The 12,818-nt window shown below is 52.0% G+C and overlaps 1 protein-coding gene across 3 annotated transcripts; it reads left to right on the forward strand.

The window, feature by feature from the left end:
- Positions 1-321: 321 nt before the first annotated feature.
- Positions 322-8,687, forward strand: mrpl52 (mitochondrial ribosomal protein L52). Of its 3 annotated transcripts, none has more exons than XM_078413001.1 (5): positions 322-413; positions 1,471-1,564; positions 5,280-5,347; positions 6,996-7,060; positions 8,445-8,687. In XM_078413001.1, the coding sequence occupies exons 1-5, from the start codon at positions 365-367 to the stop codon at positions 8,607-8,609; spliced, it is 441 nt and encodes a 146-aa protein (XP_078269127.1). In that variant the 5' UTR covers positions 322-364; the 3' UTR covers positions 8,610-8,687. The 3 variants fall into 3 exon arrangements, with proteins under 3 accessions (XP_078269127.1, XP_078269128.1, XP_078269129.1); XM_078413002.1 differs by having other exon boundaries at positions 342-392; positions 8,445-8,683; XM_078413003.1 differs by lacking the exon at positions 322-413 and adding an exon at positions 648-777 and having other exon boundaries at positions 8,445-8,672.
- The last annotated feature ends 4,131 nt before the right edge of the window (positions 8,688-12,818 follow it).

Raw genomic sequence — 12,818 nt, forward strand, 5'->3', positions numbered from 1 at the left:
CCCCCTTTTTCTCTCCCTCTCTCTCCCTCCCTCACTCCCCCTCTCTTTTCCTCTCTCTCTCTCCCCTTCTCTCTTTCCCTCTCTCTCTCTCTCTGTCTCTCTCCCTTCCCCCTCTCCCTCTCCTTCTGTCCCTCTCCCCCCCTCTCTCTCTCTATCTCTCCCTCTCCCCCTCAATCTCCCCTCCTCCGCGCCTGCGCCGTGGCCGCCTGTGGCCGGGCCCCGCACTGCGCGGGCGCGGCCCCGGGAGGGGGAGGGGGAGGGGGAAGGGGAGGAGCGGCGCGCGGTGGTGGCGGCGGCAGGGGCGGCAGGTGAGCGCGAGGCTCCGAGGGGGTGACGGGGGGGGCAGAGATACTAGAGGAGCACGATGGACCACTCGACCCTAAAGAAACGCAGTAGGTCGCGGCGCCATTTTAGTAAGCAGAAACTCACAGAAACATTTAAATAGAAAAAGAACAAAAAATGATAGATGAGATATATTCTGCACTTTAATGGCGTCATCACACAAACTGTTCCCCCAAAACACTGATCACACTGCGAGAGGCAGAGCGGACGGCGGGGGGTTGCTTACTAAAATGGCGGCCGTTACGGACCCCATTACGGACGACACTTCAGCGCAGGCGATTTCGACGGAGTGGTCCATCTTGCTCCTCTAGTACCTTTGGAGGTGACGGGGGAGACGGGACCGCGGCGCAGCCCCCCCGCACGTGACGGGGGGTGAAAGGGAGGAGACGCGGGGGCATCTTTGGCCAGGGGTGGATTATTGAGGCTCATTTACAGGTCAATTGGGGGTCACCAGGGTCCTTAGGGGAGGGGGTGAGAGGTCATTGGGCTTCATGTTGAGGTCGTGGGTCAACAAGGTCGGGGGAGGGGGGGTTAAAGGTCGTTGGGGCACATTTGTAGGTCAAGTGGGGTCACCAGGGTCATGTGGGGTGAAAGGTCATTGAGGCTCATTTAGAGGTCAAGTGGGGTGAAAGGTCATTGGGGCTTCATGTATTAGGCAGGTGGGATCACCGGGGGGTGAAAGGTCATTGGGCTTCGTGTAATCAATTGGGGTCACCAAGGTCTCCTCGGGGATGAAAGGTCATTGGGCTTCATGTCGTGGTCAAGTGGGGTCACCAAGGTCATGTGGGGGGGGGGTGAAAGGTAATTGGGGCTCATGTGCAGGTGAAGTGGGGTCATGGAGGGGTAAAGGGTTAGCGGATCCCTTGTCTTGCCGATGAGGGGCGTCACTGGGGGGGAAAGGTCACAGGGTCCCATGTTGGGGTCATCTGGAGGGGCGATGGGTCACGGGTCCCTTGCGTTGGAAATCAGGGTCACGCGCAGAGTTGAAGGCTCACGAGAGGGCTGGGGGTGAGGGGTCGTGTGTTTGGGGTCACCAGGTCAGGGGTCACGGGCTCCGGAGTTCAGAGGGGGTGGCAGAGGAGTCGGGGGGCGCCGTGTCACTGAGGTAACCTGTCTCTCTGACCCCAGGAATGTGGCGATCCCTCTGTACCCCCCTCAAGCTGGGGCTGAGATCCTTCACCAGTGGATCCGTGTGTCAGGCCGGGAGTTTGTGGAGGCTCAAGTGAGTATGTCGTGCACAGACGGTCACCCTCCCTCCACCTCCCTCTCTCCCCACTCCCTGCCTTTCTCCCTCCCCCTCTCCCTCCCTCCACCTCCCTCTCTCCAACTCCCTCTCTTCCCCTCCCTAGCTCTCTCTCTCCCCCCCTCCCTCCTTTCCCCATCTCCCTCCCTCTCTCCCCCCCTTCCCTCTCTCTCCCTACCCCCCTCTCTCTCTCTCCCTCACTCCATCATTCCCTCACATTCTTCGGCCCACCTTGTCCACACCGGCCAACATGTCCCAGCTACACTAGTCCCACCTGCCTGCGTTTGGTCCCAATCACTCCAAACTTGTCCTATCCATGTACCTGTCTAACTGTTTCTTAAACGTTGGGATAGTCCCAGCTTCAATTACCTCCTCTGGCAGCTTGTTCCATACAACTACCACCATTTGTGTGAGAAAGTTACCCCTCAGGTTCCTATTAAATGGTTTCCCCTTCGCCTTGAACCGATGTCCTCAGGTCCTCGATTCCCCTACTCTGGGCAAGAAATTCTGTGCATCTATTCGTCTCATGATTTTTCACACCTCAAAAGATGATATACACCTCTATAAGATCAGTGGATACTTTTAAGGAAGAGCTAGATAGATTTTTGATTAGTACAGGTGTCAGAGGTTATGGGGAGAAGGCAGGAGAATGGGGTTCAGAGGGACTGATGAATCAGCCATGATTGAATGGCGGAGCAGACTTGATGGGCCAAATGGCCTAATTCTACTCCTATCACTTATGACCAACAGAGTTTCTTCAGTTATGTAAAGAGCAAGAAAGAGGTGAGAGTGGACATTGGACCACTGGAGAATGATGCAGGAGAAGTGATAATGGGGAATAAAGAAATGGCAGAGGAGTTCAATAACTTTTTTTGCATCAGTCTTCACAGTGGAAGACACCAGCAACGTGCCTGAAATTCAAGAGAGTCAGGGGGTGGAAGTTAGAGGAGTGGCTATTACTAGGTGGTTGGGAAGCTGTAAGGGCTGAAGGTGGATGTCACCTGGACTGGATGCACTGCATCCTAGGGTTCTGAAAGAGGTGGCTTTGGAGATTGTGGAAGCATTGATCGTGCTATTTCAAGAATCACTGGAGTCAGGAATGGTCCCAGATAATTGGAAAATTGCCAATATTACCCCGCTGCACAAGAAGGGAGCAAAGCAGAATAGTGAGAACCATAGTCTGACTTTGGTGGTTGGTAAGATTTTAGTCCACTAGACCAAGTGCACCCGTTGGACCCAAACCTCTCCTGCATTGGTGCAGCGCCCTCTCCTCCCGCCTCCCCGCCTCCCTCCCCCTCCTTCCCTCCCTAGGAGATAGATTTAAACTTTAAAATGTGAATAACCTTAAAAATATAACACCAATTTCAATGAAACTTCTTCCATTAGCACCAGAGGGATGACGGTGAGTAAGGTGGGCCTAAAGTTGTCGTGCTATTGTGTATAGTTTTGGCTGTAGTTCAGGAACGAACAAACAAACAAACAAACAAACGAGAGTTTTAGTATGTAGATTATAAAGGATGAGGTTGAGGAGTACTTAGAAGTTCGCGATAAAATAGGCTGAAGTTGGCATGGCTTTTTGAAGGGGAGGTCTTGCTTGACAAATTAGCTGGAATTCTTTGAAGAAGTAAATAGCAGGACAGACAATACAATACAATACAATATATCTTTATTGTCATTGTACAGGGGTACAACGAGATTGGGAATGCGCCTCCCATACGATGCAATAAATTAAGTAGCTAATCAGTATTCATTTAATTTAAACAGCCCATGAAACAAATTAGAAACAGTTTTAAAACAGAATAAAGTGCAAGTAGATCTGCGCCGGTTCACTGTGCGATGTGACCATCCGGCTCAGCAGCTAAGGCCCTGGGGATGAAGCTGTTCCTGAGTCTGGAGGTGCGGGCGTAGAAGGCCTTGTATCGTCTGCCCGGTGGTAGACGTCCGAACAGATTATTGCAGGGGTGTGAGGAGTCTTTGCGAATGCTGGTGGCTTTTCTGAGGCATCGTGTGTTATAGATGCCCTCCAAGGCTGGTAGCTGTGTTCCGATAGTCTTCTGAGCTCTATGGACTACCCGCTGAAGAGCTTTCCTCTGCCTCCGTGCAGCTGAGGTACCACACAGGGATGCCATGTGTTCCCTCCGTAACTCCCTGGTCCACTCGTCCCTTCCTACCCAAACCACCCCATCCCCGGGCACTTTCCCCTGCAACCGCAGGAGATGCAACACCTGTCCCTTTACCTCTCCCCTCAACTCCATTCAAGGACCCAAATAGTCTTTCCAGGTGACACAGAGGTTCACCTGCACCTCCTCCAACCTCATCTATTGCATCCGCTGCTCCAGATGTCAACTTATTTACATCGGCGAAACCAAACGCAGGCTCGGCGATCGCTTCGCTCAACACCTGCGCTCGGTCCGCGTTAACCAATCTAATCTCCCGGTGGCTGAGCACTTCAACTCCCCCTCCCATTCCCAGTCTGACCTTTCTGTCATGGGCCTCCTCCAGTGCCATAGAAAGGCCCACCGGAAATTGGAGGAACAGCACCTCATATTTCGCCTGGGCAGCTTGCAGCCCAGTGGTATGAACATTGACCTCTCCAACTGTAGATAGTTCCTCTGTCCCTCTCTTCCCCTCCCCCTTCCCAGATCTCCCACTGTCTTCCTGTCTCTACCTATATCCCGCCCCCTCTGACATCAGTCTGAAGAAGGGTCTCGACCCGAAACGTCGCCCATTCCTTCTCTCGTGAAATGCTGCCTGACCTACTGAGTTACTCCAGCATTTTGTGAATAAATACCTTCCATGTGTTAGGATGCTCTCTATGGTGCAGCGGTAGAAGGTCGTCAGCAGCTGTTGGGGTAGACCAGACTTTTTCAGTGTTCTTAGGTAGAACAATCGTTGCTGTGCCTTCTTGACCAGCGCAGCAGTGTTAGTGGACCATGTTAGGTCCTCCGAAATGTGAGGGCCCAGAAACCTGAAGCTGGACACTCTCTCCACACTGACCCCATTGATAAGGATCCCTGTTGTGTGGCCTAAGGAAGTTGATGATCAGCTCCTTGGTCTTGGTGGTATTTAGGGACAGGTTGTTATCAGAGCACCAGTCCGCCAGGTTCTGCACCTCCGCTCTGTAGTTTGTTTCATCACCGTTGGTGATCAGCCCGATCACCGTTGTGTCGTCTGCAAACTTGACAATGGTGGAGTTTAGAAGAATGAGGGGGGACCTCATTGAAACATACAGAATAGTGAAAGGCTTGGATAGAGTGGATGTGGAGAGGATGTTTGCAATGGTGGGAGAGTCTAGGACTAGAGGTCACAGCCTCAGAATTAAAGGACGTTCTTTTAGGAAGGAGATGAGGAGAATTTTCTTTCGTCAGAGGGTGGTGTATCTGTGGAATTCTCTGCCACAGAAGGCTTTGGAGGCCAAGTCAGTGGATATATGTAAGGCAGAGATAGATGGATTCGTGATTAGTACAGGTGTCAGAGGTTATGGGGAGAAGGCAGGAGAATGGGGTTAGGAGGGAGAGATGGATCAGCCATGATTGAATGGCGGAGTATGCTTGATGGGCCGAATGGCCTAATTCTTCTCCTATCCCTTATGAACCTCGGTACATGTGACAATAAAGTAAACTGTACCCTCGGCTGCCGATCACCTCGCTGCTACCCCAGGCTAACTCTCCCCGTTCCTTCCCTCTCTCCCCAGGCACGGCCTATCGAGGAGCGGCACTGAGTACGGGCCGATGACGGATCAACCGGATTGGTCGTTTGCAGGTGAGGGGGGGCAGGATCGGGACCCTCATCTTGTAGCATCCCCACATGGCGGCCTCACACCCCCTCGCCCCTCCACCCCCTCAAGCCCTACACACCCCTACCCCGGGAGCAGGAACCTACCCAGCGACTTGGGCAGCGCGTTGGCGCAGCGGTAGAGCAGCTGCCTCACGGCGCCAGAGACCCGGGTTCAACCCGAAGTCTCCCCGAAAATGTGGCACCTTGGCTGGGCAAGGCAGCCAATCTCGACCTCATCGGGACTTCCAAGGGCCGATCGGCGGGTTGAATTTGCAACCTGCGGCCGGGGCCCTGGAACTCCAGCCCAGCTGGAGCCAGCACGTCTATCCCCCATCGCCGAGCGACTTCCGTGGCCTGCTGGATAAACCAGCAAAGCTATGGAACCAAGAGTGCCAGAAAATCAGTGGTGGAACTGTAATGAGCAAATATTAAATTTAAGTGCAAGATTGTAAAACTAAATAAATTAAGATGGGGTTAACAGCAGAAAAACAGATAACCACCTTTTTGTGATTATCAATTAATGTGCAAATTTACTTCAAAATGTTATTAGTGTACAGTGACATATTCACGTTATTTTGCAATGTCTGTTTTAACCTTGAAATGCACTGAAAGAGCCTTGAAACTGGTCATTTTGTGTGTAAATTTTCAAAGATTGTCCCATTTTTTTGACCCCCGTTGTACGACTCAAGCAAGCGCTCGATACCTTTTCCTCTTTCTTTTTTACCTCACTCACAAGCCTGTTGCGGGCGCTGTCTGTACGGAGTTTGTACGTTCTCCCCGTGACCTGCGTGGGTTTTCTCCGGATGCTCCGGTTTCAATAGATAATAGACAATAGGTGCAGGAGGAGGCCATTCGGCTCTTCGAGCCAGCACCGCCATTCAATGTGATCATGGGTGATCGTTCTCAATCAGTACCCCGTTCCTGCCTTCTCCCCATACCCCCTGACTCCGCTATCCATAAGAGCTCTATCTAGCTCTCTCTTGAATGCATTCAGAGAATTGGCCTCCACTGCCTTCTGAGGCAGAGAATTCCACAGATTTACAACTCTCTGACTGAAAAGGTTTTTCCTCATCTCAGTTCTAAATGGCCTACTCCTTATTCTTAAACTGTGGCCCCTTGTTCTGGACTCCCCCAACATTGGGAACATGTTTCCTGCCTCTAACGTGTCCAACCCCTTAATAATCTTATACGTTTCGATAAGATCTCCTCTCATCCTTCTAAATTCCAGTGTATACAAGCCTAGTCGCTCCAGTCTTTCAACAAGTGACAGTCCCGCCATTCCGGGAATTAACCTAGTAAACCTACGCTGCACCCCCTCAATAGCAAGAATATCCTTCATCAAATTTGGAGACCAAAACTGCACACAGTACTCCAGGTGCGGTCTCACCAGGGCCCTGTACAACTGCAGAAGAACCAAAGTTGTGCAGGTTTGTGGGTTAATTGGCTTCGTATTAAAAAATATATAAATTGTCCCGAGTGTGTGTAGGGTAGTGTGTTGGTGTGCGGGGATCGCTGGTCGGCACAGACTCGGTGGGCCGAAGGGCCTGTTCCTGCACTGTATCTCTAAACTATTTCTCTCCTTCCTCCCCTCCCCTCTCTCCCCTACCCCCCCTCCCTCCCTTCCCCCCCACAGATGGACGAGCAGCACCACCAATGAAAGGTCAGCAGAGGCGGAGGCAAGAGGCGGCCCTCAAAGCGGTAGGTAACCACTTCACGTCGCTCCCCCCCTCAAACAACCCTCTACACACCCTCTCCCTCACTCACCCTCAACCCTCCCCTGATCCTCTCAGCGTCCCCTCCCCTCACTCAACCCTCCCCACTCTCCCGGCCTCCCTCCCTGTCCCCATCCACTCCCCCGACCGTCCCCGCTCTCTCCCTCCCACCGTCCCTCTGTGCCGAACCTTCCCTCTCCCCCACCCTCTTTACCTCTCGCTCCCACCTTCCCTCTCCCCCCTCAATCCCTCCCCCATCTCCCATCTCTCTCTTTCTACCCTTTCTATGCACCCCATCTCATTCCCATCCTCTCCCCCCCCACCCTCCCTCTCCCTCCTGTCCCTCTGTCTCCCACTCCCTAATCTGACCCCCCCCACCCTTCTTCAATCCACCTCCCCCAACTACGCCTCCAATCTGCCCCCTTCCCCTGACCACCTCCCTCCCTCCGTTCACATCCCTCTCTCAGTGACTCCGCCCTCTGACCCCCGCCCCACCACCTCCATTTGACTCCGCCCCCATTGACCCCTCCCTCTCTAACCCCACCCCTCTCTAACTCACCCCCTGCATTTCTAACCGTGCCCCCTCTAACTCCGCCCCTCTCTCACACTCCGCTCCTCCTTCTCTAACCCTGCCCCCTCTCTAACTCCGCCCATGTCTAACTCCGCCCACTCTCTCTCTCCACCCATCCCTCTATCCCCGCCCCTCCCCCTATCTAACTCCACCTCCTCTCCCTCTAACTCCGCCCCTCTCTAACTCCACACCTCCCAATCTAACTCCATGCCCTCATTGTAACTCCGCCCCTCTCTCTCTAATCCAACCCCTCACAAGTTAACTCCGCCCTCTCTCTAACCACCTCTCCATCTAACCCCGCCTTCCCTCTCTCTAACCCCGCCCCTCCCTCTCTCTAACCCCACCCCTCCCTCTCTCTAACCCCGCCTTCCCTCTCTCTAACCCCGCCCCTCCTTCTCTCTACCCACACCCCTCCCTCTCAAACCCCACCCCTCCCCTCTCGCTCTAAACCCCGCCCCCTCTCTCTCTAACCCCACCCCTCTCTAACTCCACCCCTTCTCCCTATAACCCCGCCCCTCCTCTCTCTCTCTAAACTCCGCCTCTCTCTCTAACTCAACCCCTCTCTAACTCCACCCCTCTCTCTCTAACTCCACCCCTTCTCCCACTAACCCCGCCCCTCACTCCCTCTAACTCCACCCCTCTCTCTAACCCCCTCTCTTTAACTTCGTGCCCTCTCTTTCTAACCCCCCTCTCTTTAACTGTGCCCTCTCTCTCTAACCCTGCCTCTCCCCCTCGCTATCCCCGCCCTTCCCCCCTCTCTAACCCTGCCTCCCTCTCTAACTCCGCCTCCTCCCCACAGGGACGGGTCCTGATGCTGACAAATGAGCTGCAGCGGGGGATGGAGCGGTGGGAAGGGCAGCAGAGCGCCCTCCACAGGCAGCGGGAAGAAGAGCGGGCGTCTCAACTCCAGCCCAAAGGTGCCCGAACCAAGGCCCCTCCCCCCACCACCAACCCCTCCAAATAAAGCACCCCACTCACCCACCCCCTCGTCTGCCTGTTTCCTGGGAGTGACTGCGATCGGCCAGAATGGGGAAGGGAGGGTGGGGGGCAGTTGTGGAAACAAAGCACAGGAAGATTCCACTGCATCCGTACCACTCACACCCTACGACACGATACAATCGAACTTTATTCATCCCAGGAGGAAAATAGATCTCCTGCATCCTAGTCGGTGAGCTAAAGGGCCTATTTCCAAAGCTGTATCTCAAGGATCATGAGAGTGTTTAGAACAATAAAATTATTTTACTGAAGATAAGACACAAAAAGCTGGAGTAACTCAGCGGGACAGTTTTGTGTGCAGTTTTGACCTCCAAATTTGAGGAAGGATATTCTTGCTATTGAGGGGGTGCTGCGTAGGTTTACTAGGTTAATTCCCGGAATGGCGGGACTGTCATATGTTGAAAGACTGGAGCGACTAGGCTTGTATACACAGGAATTTAGAAGGATGAGAGGAGATCTTATCAAAACGTATAAGATTATTAAGGGGTTGGACACGTTAGAGGCAGGAAACATGTTCCCAATGTTGGGGGAGTCCAGAACAAGGGGACACAGTTTAAGAATAAGGGGTAGGCCATTTAGAACTGAGATGGGGAAAAACTTTTTCAGTCAGAGAGTTGTGAATCTGTGGAATTCTCTGCCTCAGAAGGCAGTGTTGGCCAATTCTCTGAATGCATTCAAGAGAGAGCTGGATAGAGCTCTTAAAGATAGCGGAGTCAGGGGGTATGGGGAGAAGGCAGGAACGGGGTACTGATTGGGAATGATCAGCCATGATCACATTGAATGGCGGTGCTAGCTCGAAGGGCTGAATGGCCTCCTCCTGCATCTATTGTCTATTGACAGGCAGCATCTCTGGAGAGAAGGACTGGGTGACGTTTCGGGTCGAGGCCCTTCTTCAGACTGAGAGTCAGGAGAGAGGGAAACGAGAGATATAGACAATGGTCCAGGAAGATAAAGAACAATGAATGAAAGATATGCAAACATGTAACGATGATAAAGGAAACAGGCCATTGTTAGCTGTTTAGGAAGGAACTGCCGATGCTGGTAGGTTCTCGACCCGAAACGTCACCCATTCCTTCTCTCCAGAGATGCTGCCTGTCCAGCTGAGTTCCTCCAGCTTATTGTGTATTGTTAGCTGTTTGTTGGAGGGGAAACGAGAAGCTGGTGCGACTTGGGTGGGGGAGGGATAGTGGGGGAGGAATGCTGGGGTCACTTGAAGTTTGAGAAAACGATATTCATACCACTGGCTGTAAGCTGCCCAGGCAAAATATGAGTAGGAAAATAACTGCAGATGCTGGTGCAAATCGAAGGTATCACAAAATGCTGGAGTAACTCAGCAGGTCAGGCAGCATCTCAGGAGAGAAGGAATGGGTGACGTTTCGGGTCGAGACCCTTCTTCAGACTGATGTCGGGGGAAGGGTCTCGTCACCCATTCCTTCTCTCCTAGATGCTGCCTGACCTGCCAAGCGAAATATGAGGTGCTGTTCCTCCAATTTACGTTGAAATTCTTACCTACAGCAGCACAACAGAATATGTAAACATAGCACACTAAACAAAATGATAAACGAGAAAAAAAGTACAGTGTGTGTACATATTCACATACCCTCATATATACATATGTACACATCGAAGGTATTTATTCACAAAATGCTGGAGTAACTCAGCAGGTCAGGCAGCATCTCAGGAGAGAAGGAATGGGTGACGTCGGGGATCTTATCGAAACATATAAGATTATTAAGGGGTTGGAAACGTTAGAGGGAGGAAACATGTTCCCAATGTTGGGGGAGTCCAGAACAAGGGGCCACAGTTTAAAAATAAGGGGTACGCCATTTAGAACGGAGATGAGGAAAAGCTTGTCAGTCAGAGTTGTGAATCCTACTCATATTCTCTGCCTCAGAAGGCTGTGGAGGCCAATTCTCTGATTGCATTCAAGAGAGAGCTAGATAGAGCTCTTAAGGATAGCGGAGTCAGGGGGTATGGGGAGAAGGCAGGAACGGGGTACTGATTGAGAATGGCGGTGCTGGCACGAGGGACCGAATGGCCTACTCCTGCACCTATTGTCTAATCTCCGCCTTAAAAATATCCACTGACTTGTCAAAGAATCCCACAGATTCACCACCCTCTGACTAAAGAAACTCCTCCTCATCTCCGTTCTAAGGGTACATCCTGGGCACGGGGCTTCCGCAGGGAACAGTGCTAGCGCCATTCTTGTTCACCCTGCACACTGCGGAATTCAGGCCCCGCTCTGCAGACTCCTATCTACAGAAGATCTCTGACAACTCCAAAGACGTACAGGTATGTAGGTTAATTGGCTGGGTAAATGGAAAAATTGTCCCTAGTGGGTGTAGGATAGTGTTAATGTACGGGGATCGCTGGGCGGCGCGGACTTGGTGGGCCGAAAAGGCCTGTTTCCGCGCTGTATATATATGATATGATATGACTCTGCCATCGTCGGCCCCATCACCGGCGACGAGGACAGGGCGTACAGAGAACTGATCAAGGAGTTTGTGGACTGGTGCCAGCGGAACGGCCTCCGGATCAACGCGGGCAAAACCAGGGAGATGGTGGTAGATTTCCGCAGGCACAGCCAGGTCCCCCCGACACCGGTGAACATCCAGGGAATTGACATCAAGAGGGTGGATTCTTATAGGTACCTGGGTGTTTTACCTCAACAATAAACTGGACTGGACTGAAAACACCGAAGGGCCAGAGCAGACGTTATCTGCTAAGGAGACTCAGGTCCTTTGGAGTGCTGGTTGCATCGGCCATTTTCTACGGAGTGGTCTGCTGGAGCAGCAGCATCTCAGCGGCGGAGGGGAAGAGACTCGACAAGCTGGTCAGGAAGGCCAGCTCTGTCCTGGGTTGCCCCCTCGACTCAGTGCAGGCGGTGGGAGGGAGGAGGATGATGGCAAAGTTAACATCGCTGCTGGACAACGACTCCCACCCCATGCAGGACACTGTCACTGCACTGAGTAGCTCCTTCGGTGACAGACTCCTTCACCCCAAGTGCGTGAAGGAGAGACATAGGAGGTCCTTCCTTCCCGCTGCTGTGAGACTGCACAACCAGCACTGGTCCCAGCAGACGAGTCAACAATAACAGCTAAGAACACACAGAAAACTGATGACAATTTATCTATCTTTTATTTATAATTAATTCTCTCTTGTTCTCTTGCTATCCACTTTGCTGTAACACCAAATATCCCCGGTGTGGGATGAATAAAGGAATATATTATATTATTCTCCTTTTATTCTGAGGCTACAATCTATATTTTTCACACAGAGAGTGGTAAATCTGTGGAATTCTTTGCCACAGAAGGTAGTTGAGGCCAGTTCATTGGCTATATTTAAGAGGGAGTTAGATGTGGCCCTTGTGGCTAAAGGGATCAGGGGGTATGGAGAGAAGGCAGGTACGGGATACTGAGTTGGATGATCAGCCATGATCATGTTGAATGGCGGTGCAGGCTCGAAGGGCCGAATGGCCTACTCCTGCACCTATTTTCTATCTTTCAATGGTCCTAGACTCTCCCACTAGTGGAAACATCCTCTCCACATCCACTCTATCCAGGCCTTTCAATATTCTGTAAGTTTCAATGAGGACCCCCCTCATCCTTCTAAACTCCAGTGAGCACAGGCCCAGTGCTGACAAACGCTCATCATATGTTAACCCACTCATTCCTGGGATCGTTCTCTGGGACTGATAGTCCAGGGAATAAAGTCCTAGCCTGCCCATCCTCTCCCTTTAGCTCAGCCCCTCGAGTTCTGGCAACATCCTCGTAAATGGCAACGGTAGAGTGTTTGTTTAATTCCACCCAGGCTGGGAATGTTGAACACCTTGTTTCCTATCACAAAAATTATTCAATTATTAAAAAATAATATTTAAGAATAAGAAGGCAGATTATTATCTGAATGGTGTCAAGTTAGGAAAAGGGGACGTACAATGAGAGCTGGGTGTCCTAGTGCATCAGTCACTGAAAGGAAGCATGCAGGTACAGCAGGCAGTGAAGAAAGCCAATGGAATGTTGGCCTTCATAACAAGAGGAGTTGAGTACAGGAGCAAAGAGGTCCTTCTGCAGTTGTACAGGGCCCTAGTGAGACCTCACCTGGAGTACTGTGTGCAGCTTTGGTCTCCAAATTTGAGGAAGGGTATTCTTGCTATTCAGGGGGTGCTGTGTAGGTTTAC

The sequence above is a fragment of the Rhinoraja longicauda genome, chromosome 16 (assembly GCF_053455715.1).
Source record: "Rhinoraja longicauda isolate Sanriku21f chromosome 16, sRhiLon1.1, whole genome shotgun sequence".
In the NCBI taxonomy this organism is placed as follows: domain Eukaryota; kingdom Metazoa; phylum Chordata; class Chondrichthyes; order Rajiformes; family Arhynchobatidae; genus Rhinoraja; species Rhinoraja longicauda.

Coding starts and splice junctions, on each gene's coding strand:
- mrpl52 (XM_078413001.1), top strand. CDS start 365: ATGGACCACTCGACCCTAAAGAAACGCAGTAGGTCGCGGCGCCATTTT. Junction 414..1,470: donor TAGGTCGCGGCGCCATTTTA/GTAAGCAGAAAC, acceptor CTCTGACCCCAG/GAATGTGGCGATCCCTCTGT. Junction 7,061..8,444: donor AAGAGGCGGCCCTCAAAGCG/GTAGGTAACCAC, acceptor TCCTCCCCACAG/GGACGGGTCCTGATGCTGAC.